General features: G+C 42.9%; 1 protein-coding gene across 1 annotated transcript in view; it reads right to left on the bottom strand.

Moving 5' to 3' along the window:
- The window catches only part of GRHL1 (grainyhead like transcription factor 1), a 57,934-nt gene extending 45,559 nt beyond the window's left edge, over positions 1–12,375 (bottom strand). The window contains exons 1-7 of the mRNA XM_040496044.1: positions 12,189–12,375; positions 9,743–9,813; positions 7,445–7,835; positions 6,330–6,406; positions 4,724–4,880; positions 4,172–4,283; positions 3,071–3,165 (exon numbers count right to left, since the gene is read on the bottom strand). Of these exons, the coding sequence (XP_040351978.1) occupies positions 3,071–3,165; positions 4,172–4,283; positions 4,724–4,880; positions 6,330–6,406; positions 7,445–7,835; positions 9,743–9,813; positions 12,189–12,254 (969 nt within the window). The 5' untranslated portion in view covers positions 12,255–12,375. The remainder of the gene's footprint in view (positions 1–3,070; positions 3,166–4,171; positions 4,284–4,723; positions 4,881–6,329; positions 6,407–7,444; positions 7,836–9,742; positions 9,814–12,188) is intronic.
- Positions 12,376–12,685: the final 310 nt, after the last annotated feature.

The following is a 12,685-nucleotide window of genomic DNA, read 5'->3' as shown; positions in this document are numbered from 1 at the left end:
TACATATATATTTATACATTTATACATATATGCATATATATTATATACATATACATATATATAATATATATACTACATATATATATAACAATATATATGTAGTATATATTATATATAATATACATATAATATATATATAGTATACATATAGTATGTGTATACTATATGTAGTATACATATATATGTATACATACACATATATGTACATATACACATATATATATGTATACAGTATACACACACACACACACAATAAACCCTTACGTGTATGGGGGAGAATGCACTGGAATTAAGAATCAACAAATGTATTCCAACTTTGAACAAGTAAGTGGGCAAAGAAAGTGGATACTTTTGAAAAAGAAGCAAAAAAAAAAAAAAAACCCTACACAAGATTCTGCACGTTTACTTGTTCACTCTAGCTGCCCTGGGGCATCAATTACTTTAAGTGTAAAAACAGAAAACATCCACTTGGCCAGGGAAGGCAAAAAATCTACATACTGAATTCCAACACACGCTTGAAGCAGATGCCTGCTATCAGCATCAAAAGGTAACGGCCTCGTTAAGAAATGGCACGAACTCTTTCCGGCAGCAGGCAAAAGCTTAAAGATCAAGTCAGCGTTGGGGGTCTGAAGGGGGAAATGAAACTGACCTTACCTATGCCAATTAACAGGTAGCTATTAAGACTACTTAAGACACACCTCCAGCAATATTTCTCTTTAATACAAATATGCTGAAGGTCTTCCAGAATAAAAGCAGCCGTTATCCCACCCGTCATCTTGGCTTCACTCCCATCCTGGAGAGTGACACATCAAACAAACAAAGCACCCTGCCCATATGCAGGGCTTTCCGCCCAGCTCTCCTCGCACTCTGACAAGTGCTTATTAACTTGGTGACGTGCCAACAGAAAAGAGAGTTGGCCACCCTAGGCTTTTTCTTTTCCTAGGGGGACCGAGGGGAGAAAACTGAGCGAGTAGACTAAGGGACTAAACCCAAGGTCACAGGTAAGTCAGCAAAGTGGGCTCAGGACTTAGATGTTCTCAATCACCTCTTCCACAATTTCTCAATTAGTCCCTACTGGCAAACAGGAAACCTATCCCTGGTTTGCGTTTATAACAGAAGCACCCAGAGGGCACAGAGACAACTGTTCTTGCAGGCTGCTGGGTCTTACTATGATATTTAATTTCAAAATAGCCGTAACAACCATGATATAAAGTGAAAAGTTTACTTTTCCTCCTAACAGCTCTTCTGTAGTGAATTTGTGGTTTAATCAAGCACCGGACTCTGGACTAAGCAACCCGAGGACACTTGTACAGGATCAAGGTGGTCAGGAGGAACACCTCAGTGCAACTACAATAACCCGCACTTCCTTACAGACCGGCAGACCCACTCACCACATCCTCCACTGAGGACACGTCTTTGCCGTGGACAGGGTGCCCACAGTAAGAAAGGAAAGCAATCCTACTACAAAGTTAACATGGTCCTCAAGAACCCACTCGTAGGATTTTTTAAAAGCAACCCTAGGCAGTAAAAAATTAAATGATGTAATAATTAGTACCTGAGGCAGACCTACTCCATAATGGCTAGAATTCTTGTTGAATAAATTAAACAAACAAACAAAAAACAAAAAGAGGTTGAGAAGGACAGGAAGGTTATCCTCAGTTCATACCGGGACCTTGATGTAGAAAAGTGCAACAAAGAGTAAAGAGCAGTTTTACACTAACTGCCCCAAAATTTTATGTTTCTCTTGTGTTGCCTCAGCTCCCAATTTTTAAACTGATCCAAAGAAAAAAAATAAATACCCAAACTCTAATAATTTAGTGAAAGAGGGATTATTCTAAAAGGAATCTGTGGGAAGGGCAGAAATGACTTGAGAATATGTTTAATTTTTCTTAAAAGAGCCCAAAACTCCAATTAGAATGATCCAGGGGTGCCTGGGCGGCACAGCCGGTTAAGCGTCCAACTTCGGCTCAGGTCACGATCTCGCGGTTCGTGGGTTCGGGCCCTGTGCTGACAGCTCAGAGCCCGGAGCCCGCTTTGGATTCTGTGTCTCCCTCTCTGCCCCTCCCTGGCTCGCGCCCCGTCTCTCAAAAACGAATGAACGTTAAAAAAAAAAAAAAAAAAAGAAAGAAAAAAAAGAATGATCCAAATGACCATGTGAATTGGAGGTAATTCTTCACTTTAAGACCCCGAGAGAGGAGAACCTTCCACGAGCTGTATTTGAGAGCAACGATACGAGAGCACTGCCACCAACAACTTGTACTTAAGGGCCTTTCTGAAGAAGTTCCAACAGCCTCAGAGGCACCGTTTGAATAAGCCCACGACGTGCCCGAAGGAGAGAGGAGGCAGGTATGAGCTCTGCAAATGAGGGAACGGAGCACAGAGAATGAGGCGTCAGGCTCCGCGCCGCACAGCGTGCAGTGACAGGCTCCCACCCACCCCGCGGGCTCGCGTGCTGTGCCACGTGTGGTTCTTTTCAGAGGACGGAGAGGGGTCAAGGGCAGTTTCAGAGCATCTGGCAAGAAGCTGTACTTCAGAAAATGTAAAATGCTGAAGAGAGAGGAAGTCAACCACCCAGCGGAAGAGAGGGCACCGCTGATGACACGGTGGCTATTTCTTCTCCCAAAGTCTTGTCTCCTTTCCATGCACGGCACGACTTAACGGGCTAGAACCTATCTTCTTAGCCGAGCCTATTCTCCTATTCCTGAGCAAAAGAATGAAAACACGAAGGGGCTCTGGGTGGCTCGGTCGGTTAAGCATCTGACTCTTGATTTCATCTTAGGTCATGATTTCACGGTTCATGAGATCGAGTCGGACTCCACGCTGACAGCTCGGAACCTGCTTGGGAGTCTGTTTCTCCCTCTCTCTCTGCCCTGCGCGTCCACACGCACATATGCTGTCTGTCTCTCTCAAAATAAATAAATAAACTTAAAAAAAAAAAAAAAGAATGAAAACGTGTAAAACCATAAAAAAAAAAAAAAGAGAGAGAAAGATCAGTTGTCAAATCATTAAACTCCTCCCACTTTTCCTCACGAAGCTGGAAACAGAAAAGGCCCTGAACTCCATTACCTACCTTCGCTTCGTCGTTTATGTCCCAAGTGAAGGAAATGGCGTTATACGCAATCTCCTCAATGTTACTGATGGTATTGAAGCTTTCTTTATAGTCGGCTGTACGAGTGACGAAAGAGAGAAATTTGTGATTTCTGGTTCCAACACGAGATTATAGCAGTTCAAAGTACGATTTGTTTTTTCATATTATCACCTCTGAAAAACTTAACATAACATTGTGTTGGGTTGAAAAGAGTTCAAAAAATGAAGAAAAAAAATCACAGCGCTCTTAAAATAGAGGCAAGTTTATGTAGTATTTAATTTTTTCCCCTTATGTCAAAATTAGGACACTTAGGATTAAAAAGTTTCAGTAACTGTCCCAAGGTCACGAAACTGGCCCCGAGAGCCAAGATCAGAACTCAGTTCACTGTTCTGAAAAGAGACCACGAAAGTTAAAAAAGACAAAAAGAAAAAAAAAAAAAAGAAAAAGAAGAAGCAGCAGCAGCAGCAACACTCAGGTTAAGAGCCATCTTGCGATATAGATAACGGTTTTATACGAAACTTATATACACAGCAAGAGACCAGGCATTCGTTCTCATAAAGCCACTTCATTAAACATGGATTTGCACAGGTCTGCTGTTACACCCCGAGTGACGCATCTCTGGGTCTCTTTGAAGACAGAAGAGTCTAGCGGTGCACCTCAACATGCAACCGGGGGACACTGTTAGGTAAGTGCACGCTAGCCGTTTTTCCTTTTACTTGTTTCTTTAGGGTTTTTGTCCGCCTTCCTATCATTTACAAATGATCGGAAATCTCTTCGAGAACACATTTCACCACAAAAACTCTGCAGACCAAAGAGCAGGGCACGCTTGCGTGGGCAGGCTACACAGCCTCTGGTCCCGGTGTCATATGGAAAGCCACTGCACGGGCCACATGTCCTCATGAAGGAAGTAAGGTTAAGAGCAGTGATTCCAGGAGGCCGAGGACAGGGTTTGGAACAGATCAGTAGCTGGCATAAAAATTCAAATGCTTTCGGCAGGAAGCTGGTCACTGCCAAAAATAACTGGAATCAGAAAACTGGATGCGTGCACCTCTGGGAATAAAAGCAGGCTCCGGAGCTACTTACCGATATCAATGCATCTTTGTTTAGCTGTGTGCTGTCGGGAGTGCCAGTATTTCCAATGCCTTAACTGATCTTCTCGGCTTTTGTCTTCTGCAAAAACCACCATGATCACACTCTATGAAAGAGAAGGCATTATAACATGAAGACACTGAAGGGGGAGGCGAGGATCTTTCGGAAAACTTAGCGTTCTATTTTACAGGTAAGGCTTAAAACCGCAATTTTATTTTATTTTTTAATTTTTTTGTAAATGTTTATTTAGTTTTGAGAGAGAGAGGAGAATGCATGCAGAGGAGGGGCAGCGAGAGAGAGAGAGAGAGAGACACAGAATGGGAAGCAGGCTCCGGGCTCCGAGCTGTCGGCACAGAGCCCGACGCGGGGCTCGAACCCACGGACCGCGAGATGGTGACCTGAGCTGAAGCCGGACGCTCAACCGACTGAGCCACCGAGACACCCCTGAAACCGCAATTTTAGATCTTCATTTTGATGTTCTTCAGACTGGGGAATGCTAAGCTCTGACTAGCTTTCCTAGAGAACAGAACGGAGAGCAGAACTTACTCGGACTTTGCTGATGGGCCGCTGGATGCCCTCGCTGCTGTTCACCTCCTTCAAGGTGACAGGATAGAACTGGCCTTTGTTTAGGTATGTCATGGTGCTATCTCCTGGCTTCTGTCGAAGCGATTTTGAGGCTTCCAGGGTATATTCAAAGTTGTTCCTAAAGAATGAAACAAAAGTCACAGATCTCTAATCCACTCTTTGCGAAGCTTCCTTTATGCTTGAGCTCAATCCTGAAACGCTTCAGTGTGGATGTATGCCAACAGGCGACTACCAGGAAACATCCAACTGACTATGTCACACCATAAATGGCACTGGTACTTCTTCCACAAGAAAGGCTGTCTTTAGCGACACGGAAATTCTTCAATCTCTCATGTGGGGCTACAAAATGCCTCCTAGAAGTTCTATGAAGTAACGTTAAAAATTCGAAGTTGGGAAGCAAAGGATACTAAAGATACCCGTGACTAAAAAAAGGATTTTGGAAGGAAATCTCCCAAGACATGTTGCCAATCTGGTTGCAACCAGAAGACATTGCAAAGGTTGCAAACAGGTGGCTGGTAGTCCTCTGATTAAATCTGATGTGGTCTGCACCGCACTCTTTTTGTTGGTTTTGCTTGCAATTTAATGTCTAGATGGGCATTCCACGCTTCCCTACATTTCCTACCACCTTAAAGTAACACGCATAAATCTCCCTAAAGGTGTTAAACAGCCTTCCTAGGCCAGATGTCGAAAATCACACTCATTTTTATAAATCAAGTTTTATGGACCACAACCACACCCTTTATTTACATGTTATCGGCAGCTGCTTTTGCGCTGGAGTGGCAGAGCTGGGCAGTTGCAACAGAGGCTGGGAGGCCCACAAAGCTTCAATATATACTATCTGACTCTTTACAGAAAAAGGGTGGTGACCCCTATCTGAGATCCTAAAGGCATTCGAGCCTGTGACTCCCGCTCCTTGAGGCAGGTCTCTAAGGGAAGTCTCAATTCCCACAAAATCCTAGGCTTTCAAATAAACGGGGTTCGCTTCAAAATACAACATACCAAAAACTGCAAAGAACGAAATTATAAAATGAAATCCTAAGCTCTTTTAAAAACCCTCTGGAGGTGTTTTTACATTTCCACAATTCATTTGGAAGATATTCATATTCCCAGTGTGTGACACAATCTCGTGAGGTTTTAAAAGAAGAGACTGTCAGGTCAGAAAAAAGCTGACCTCATTTATTTTACCGCTAGCGAGCCTAATCACGAATAAAAGCCTTTATCCACCTGATGTTATTCCTAAATTCTCACGGAAGTACACACTCTTGCAAACAGAAGGGAGCTCGGGGATCTAGTTGAATCCCCTCACCTCTTCTTTTAGATTCCATTCTGCAGCCATCACATAAAGAAACCGAAGGAAAGGAAAAGCACCAACACCAAGAATTAAGGAAACGTGAAACACAGTACAGATCCCAAGGTTAAACGGACTCGAGCAAAGACGACACCACAGTAACTGTAGCTGAGATACAGGTGAAAGCACACCAAAGCCACCTCTGATTTTCCAGTATCAAATTAACAAAAAAGTCGTAAGAGCTGAAAGTTAAAAATCAAATTAAAAGACAACGATTACCCAGAAACACTGTCAAAAACATAGTCCTCTGAATTCATGCCAGGCATCCGCAGACTGAGATCCGAGGGGAAGAAAACCTGAAATATCAATGCAATAAGCCACAACTATTTAACTGGTTATCAGGCTTACTAAAGACCAATTATCTGGTACAGCACAGGAGTATGTGGCTTACAGCAACCCACTGCTCATTCAATATTCACTTTAAAATAAAAATTTTCACTCTACAAAAGATGTAAAGAGAAAACCAAAAAGAAAGAAAAATACCCACCCATGTTACATGCCACTCAATCCGACGGGGACAGTCTCCGCGGGTACTCCCACAGAGTGCTACGTTATTCCCTTTTCCCATCTTTCCCACACATCTCACTTCTGTTCAAACTCTAGAATCTGCAACCAAAATCTCGTGACTTTCAGGAATCATCGTACCAAGCGAAGATACAGTATCAGGTCTGTACCGTGGCTGGATGGATCGGTGCGTTGTCTCGGAAAAGGCTACTATTCTAGTCCTTAACTCCATAAGCAGACAGAGGCTCCCGTCCCCCGTGAGACGTTAAAGATGGCTTCGAACACCTTCAGTCCCTAATTTTTACCTGACAGGTGTTCATCGCCACAAAACCCCCCAGAAGCCTTGGGGGTTAATTTGTAAATTTCACACACCGCATTTGTCATCAAGACCTACTGCCTCCCTGACTACACTACCAACCGAGAGAGACCAAGCAAGTCCATGATAAATCATTTTATGCTAAGAGCAATTGCAGGAATCTTGTTTTGGTCTAGGACAAAAAGCTGAGAAGAGACTTATGTGGAGATCTCTGTCGTCGATGGAAGATTATGCACGGGGTTCCCTTTCTCCAACAAATCACTTAGCTGAAATCATAATTGTTAACTCAAATGCTGGTAAGATTAGCCATGTGCCCTTGATAATCATTTCTGGCTTTGTAGGTTTAGTTTACAAATTATACCCATGGGCCTTTTCTCTTAGAAAAAAAAAAATCTTTTGTTCCTAATCCATTCATTTCAGGCTGAGTTTCAAGCTTACGTAACAAGGAAGAGGTGGAACTCAATACTTATACAAACACACAAATGTCTTAGGAAGATGCTTTCATTTCCTGTACCTCCTGAACGCCTTCCTTGAAGGTCTCTGAGAAGGTAGAGTCTGGAGTTCGCCTCTGAGCATTTGGGGGTTGAGCACCAGAGCTGAACTGGTCAGCATTAAGGTTCCGGTCGAAAACCACCACCCGCTCAGGGGGCTCAGGATGATACACTGCTGGAGAGATTCCCACAGCGAAGCCATGGGGCTGGGTTTCTGTCTTGATGGAGTGGGTAGGCATCGTTGCTATGGAGACCGTGACTGTTGTATCGGGAGCTGTTAGGTGGCCTCTCTTATCAACGCCCAGTTGGTTGCCATGGGGAAGGACGATGTTAAATGGCACATTTTTCAGTACTTGCACTCTGTTTTCTCCAGCAGAAACGAGGGACTGCTCAGTCACACTTGGTATGCTGTTTCTTTAAGAAAAGAAAAGCAAACTGTGTTTTCAAATTCAATGCTGATACAGTTCTTTGACAATTTTTACATGTTCCTAATGGCAGTGGGCTGCTGGGTCCTGTGCAGCAGCAATAATAATAGTAATAATAATAATAATAATAATAATACAACAATACTGGGGAAGAACCAAATAAATAGAAAATGCCAATGACATTCCATTAGTAGAGAAAGAAAAAAAGACTTCATAGTCATCAGTCAAGTAAAATCCAAAAGTATTAAGTAAAATTTCATTTGAAACACAGAGACCTTGCAGTTCTCTCTATTCCCAATAATCCTGATAAAATTATCCTATTTCATTAGAAGCTCAAAGATATAAACCTAATGGCCGGAGCAGAAGACAGTTCAAGTACAGGCTCCAGAGTCAGACCGCCTTGGTTCAAACTCTACGACCTTTAGCAAGCTATCTCATCTCTTTGTAACTGTGTGCTCCTCTCTAAAGCGGGGAGGACAGTGGTATCTGTGCTCACAAGGTCGTGGCGAGATGAAATGAGACGGCACACCAGATCGTGTATAATAATGCCTGGTGCACAAGGGTTTGCCAAGTATAAACTGTCCCTACTCGGCCACCACTCTCCCTAGTACCTGCACTTACGCGGCTCTCTCTACCATCACAAGAAAACCTACGGTTACACTGTACAGGTAGATAAATTTGCATAAAATTATTTTTTGGTTTAGTTACTATTCTGGGCAACAGAAGATGATTTCCTGTCCAGGGCACAGTTCGTGAATTTTCAAAGCTCCCTCAAACAATACAGGCTGACCTTTACAGAAAAGAGCATGATCAATGAAATGTTCGAACCTCGAAGCATAAATTCACTCCCAAGAATTTATCCTCAAGAAAGAAAAAAGGAAAAAGCGATCTAGAAAGTGGGTCAGTAAGCCTTCGTGGTAGTAAAAAAAATTAGACAGGGACTTAATGTTAGGACACTAAGTTTTGCTTTAAAATACTACAGCAAAAAACAAATAAAATACAAAGTGAATTTAACAGTTGGAGAACAGGGAAGAGTAGATCAAACAGGAGGAATCATGTCAGTAACTGCTGAAGCTAGGAATGACGTATGTGGGTTTATATTATTTCTCTACTTCTGTTGTTTGAAAATGCCCATGATAAAGAGTAACATAATAAAAGCCATCAGCCCTTCTCCAAAGGGTAATTATGACGATTAAAACAGCAACGTGGAAAACACTCACAGAAGGGATTAGGCAGAACCCAAACTATCAAATCCGATCTGTGAATACAACCACAACCGCATAAAATGTGCACACACACCCAAATAGTAAATAAAAGAAATCGTCAAGACAGTGGGATTCTGAGTGGTCATTCTTTCTTTAAAAATGTTTTACTCCTCTATTACTAATAGAACACAGGGAAATTTAAAAGATGTATTTAATTTTTTTTCCTGGCCAAAGCGAAGCCTTAATTTTCTAGAAGTTTTAACCTAAAATATTTTCAAAATAACTTCAACACGAATTGGGAGCAGAATTGGGAACACGAGCTACTTCATTAAGTTTTGCTTAGGCAATTATTCAAGACTGCTGGCTACTTAATTTCTTTAAAAGGACCCCTACCATTGCATTAAGCCACACCTCTTTTGAGAGAACCTCAAAGAGGATAAGCAAACACGTCCCTTCCCCTTCCCCTTCCGTTCTTACTAAAAACATCCCTCCACAGGAAAAGAGAGTTAATGCTTTGTTTTCCAGAAAAGGCAACTATGTCTAAAGAACCTGGTAACTTTTTGGAGCAACAGAATCGTAATTACCACCTATCTCTTCCACCAGAGCTTTTTCGTTTAAACAAACTCCCAGTCTTCTTTTCGCAGAAACCTGGCATTTTTCTAGAGTAGGATTTTGTGCTATTAGACATTACCTCTTGCTGTGATCTGGTTCTGGGTGCTCAACGTCTGGCTTTGCTGTTGACGATCTCCTCTCTCTTGGAACCTTAGATATGAACACACGAGACGACAATTGAGTTCTCACTTAGCGGAGTATAGACCCAGCCTTTTATTTTTCAGTTAAGTTCAACCATTCACAGGTTTACCAGACTGCCCACCCAATGCCAGGCTGTGGGGACAACGCGATGAAGGCAGCGTCTGCCCTCAAGAGCTTCCGTTCTGGTCGCCAGGTTAATAAGCAAAAGCCAACGATTCTTTAGTTGCCAAATAAACCCAGGGCATCGCAAATTTAATGTGTCATTGAGTTTGGGCGCATCTCTGAAACAAAAACCACTGGCCTGGTTTTACCCATTTATCCACGTGGTGGAACAAACAAGAAGCTACTGAAAACACAACTGGGCTCTTTCGGTGTTCTCGCTGCTCCTTTCCATTGCCCTACCTTTCAGATCAAATGCAAAAAAAAAAAAAAAAAAAACCCTCAAACTCATCAGTTCATTTAGAAAAGAAAATCACCCTACACCGATCATAAGCAGTCTGACATACAGACAGAAGATGGTCGCCTTTAAAGTACAGACGTGATGATTTATCGCCCCCTAAGATGTAAGATACTTCGAGGACCCTATATTTAAAACATACGTATATACAAGCACTACAATCAGCATTATTACATCAGTCTTTCTGCCACTACACTTGCTGGCGTCTTCCCATTCTCAACGTTTCAGTTAAAAGCATGAAACTTCTTGGGGCGCCTGGGTAGCTCAGTCAGTTAAGCCTCTGATTCTTGGTTTCAGCTCAGGTCATGACCTCAGTTTGTGAGATCAAGCCCCGCATCGGGCTCTGTGTCGACGGTACAGAGACTGCTCGGAATTCTCTCTCTCTCTCCCTCTCTACACCGTCCCCGCTTGTGTGCGCACTCCCTCTCTCTCTCCCTCTCCAAATAAATACACACACACACACACACACACACAAAAAAAACCTAAAAAAATATGTAACCTCAAACTTCATAATACTTAGGAACTTATGATTTTTATACTGATTGAGTCAATAAAACAAGCCGTAAGGAGGACAGATATATCATAAGCTCCACTTGAAAGGAATCCTTCGGCTACACTTCCCAGGCAAAGATTTCTTCCAGCATCCTGAGTCACAAGTTTCCCTTCATATTCAAAGGAAACAAAACAAAACAAATCTTACCTCAGCCTCTCAAACACAACAAGCCGGATACACAGCCTCACATAAGAAAATAATTAAATCTTGCGTTTAGGTCCCACTCTATTTGGTGACCATAATCAAACTATCTTCTTTGCTTTTGTCCCCTCTGCATTTCTTGTATTCCGCAAAGAATACAGTGCCAGAAGAGAACAGAAGGCAAGCAACTGGTGAATCTAGGTGACTGTACCTGGGGGTTAATTTTCCAGTCAAATTTAAGTTTCCTATGGCTTTGGAAGTTCTAAAAACAAAAAAATAGGGCAAAACCAAACTGTAATGTATGGCCATCTCCACATACTATCGTTGGGCAGAGAGAAAAATGCCAAAGTAAATACAGGAAGCAAAGTGTGTCCCAGAGACGGCATGGCATACTGAAGAGGGTGACTTTGGCACAATCCAGGCCGGGACTGAGACCCTGGCCGCTACGCATCCTGGCTCTGTGACCTGAGGACTTAATTTTTTCGCATCTGCAAAATAGGGATAACAGCACATATCTTGCAGGCCTTCTGGAGGGATCAAAAAGAACACACGTGCTGGTAACACGTCTAGCGTGATACAGACAAGCAGTAAGCGCTGGCTAGTATTATGAGGATGACGACGACGCTACAAATCTCCAGGTGGGAACACCACGTAAAGCTTCAGGCAGAGAACAAATGATATAAATGATTTCGGGCAGAGATATAAATGGTTAGCACTGACCTACAGAAATAGGCAACGAGATATACCCTGAGCGTAGAACAAGCAAGCCCAAGACTAGAAAGTCGCTTTTTTTCCCTTCACGACTCCTACAACCAAATCAAAAGCTCTGTCGTGTCACGTAAGGAAAAGGAAGTCACTCTGACTGCGTCAGAATGTCGGCTGGAGCACAGGTAAATGAACCACGGTCTCTTCTTGAGGGCACTGAGAAGTACCTTTGGTAAAACGTTCAATCTCGATGCGACACATCTTACCATTTTCTTCTGCGGTAGCTTCGCCTCTCAGATAGAGCTAGCACAGCGGGCTACTGCACACACTGCAAAAACAACCCTTTGATTCTATGATCGTCCCTTTTCAGCTTTGAACCACAGTAAGCCAAAGTACTCATTAGACTATTTATAGTCACTAGAGAAGCAACTCGCATTACACTCTGCCAGCAAATTACTGTTTTATATGCTGTTGAATCAAGTGCCTCTCGGACTGGTGTTAGGTTTGTAAAAGAGGAGGCGAATCCACCTTGTAATAGTCATAGAGCAAGCCCAGGGCGGCCGCGCTGTCTTCGTCCCCATTGATGCTCATCATTGCTTTGGTTGCTGCGGTGAGAGGGTTTTCCAGGAAGGACTTCCAGGCTTCATCCTCACTAGTGTAGGAGCGCCGCTGTGGATAAAGTGCTTCGTTCTGAAGAACCAACACCGGCCGTTTGCTTTGGAGAAATCAGAAACACGTGTATGTATATCGCACTTTTTACCGCAAGGCACCATAAGCTCATTTTTCAAGACCCAAACAACCAATTCCTGGACGTTCCAATCAAATACCTTTGTTCTTTACTGTTTCATCAGTGACCCGCCCTGGCAAAGAAAATGAAGACAAGACCAGGAGACAACCCACTTACATGCACGCCGAGGGCTCACCCAGTAAGATGCAAGGTATTTAGGCAGCCAGGGAACCTAAACCTTGGGCGGTTTACCTGTACCTGTCACCCAGGATCTAGTATTTGGCAAAACGAAACAAAA

The sequence above is a fragment of the Herpailurus yagouaroundi genome, unplaced genomic scaffold, assembly GCF_014898765.1.
Source record: "Herpailurus yagouaroundi ecotype Mexico unplaced genomic scaffold, PumYag 188, whole genome shotgun sequence".
Taxonomy (NCBI): domain Eukaryota; kingdom Metazoa; phylum Chordata; class Mammalia; order Carnivora; family Felidae; genus Herpailurus; species Herpailurus yagouaroundi.
The sequence above is the reverse complement of the archived record's forward strand: the minus strand, read 5'-3'. Positions and strand labels throughout refer to the sequence as shown.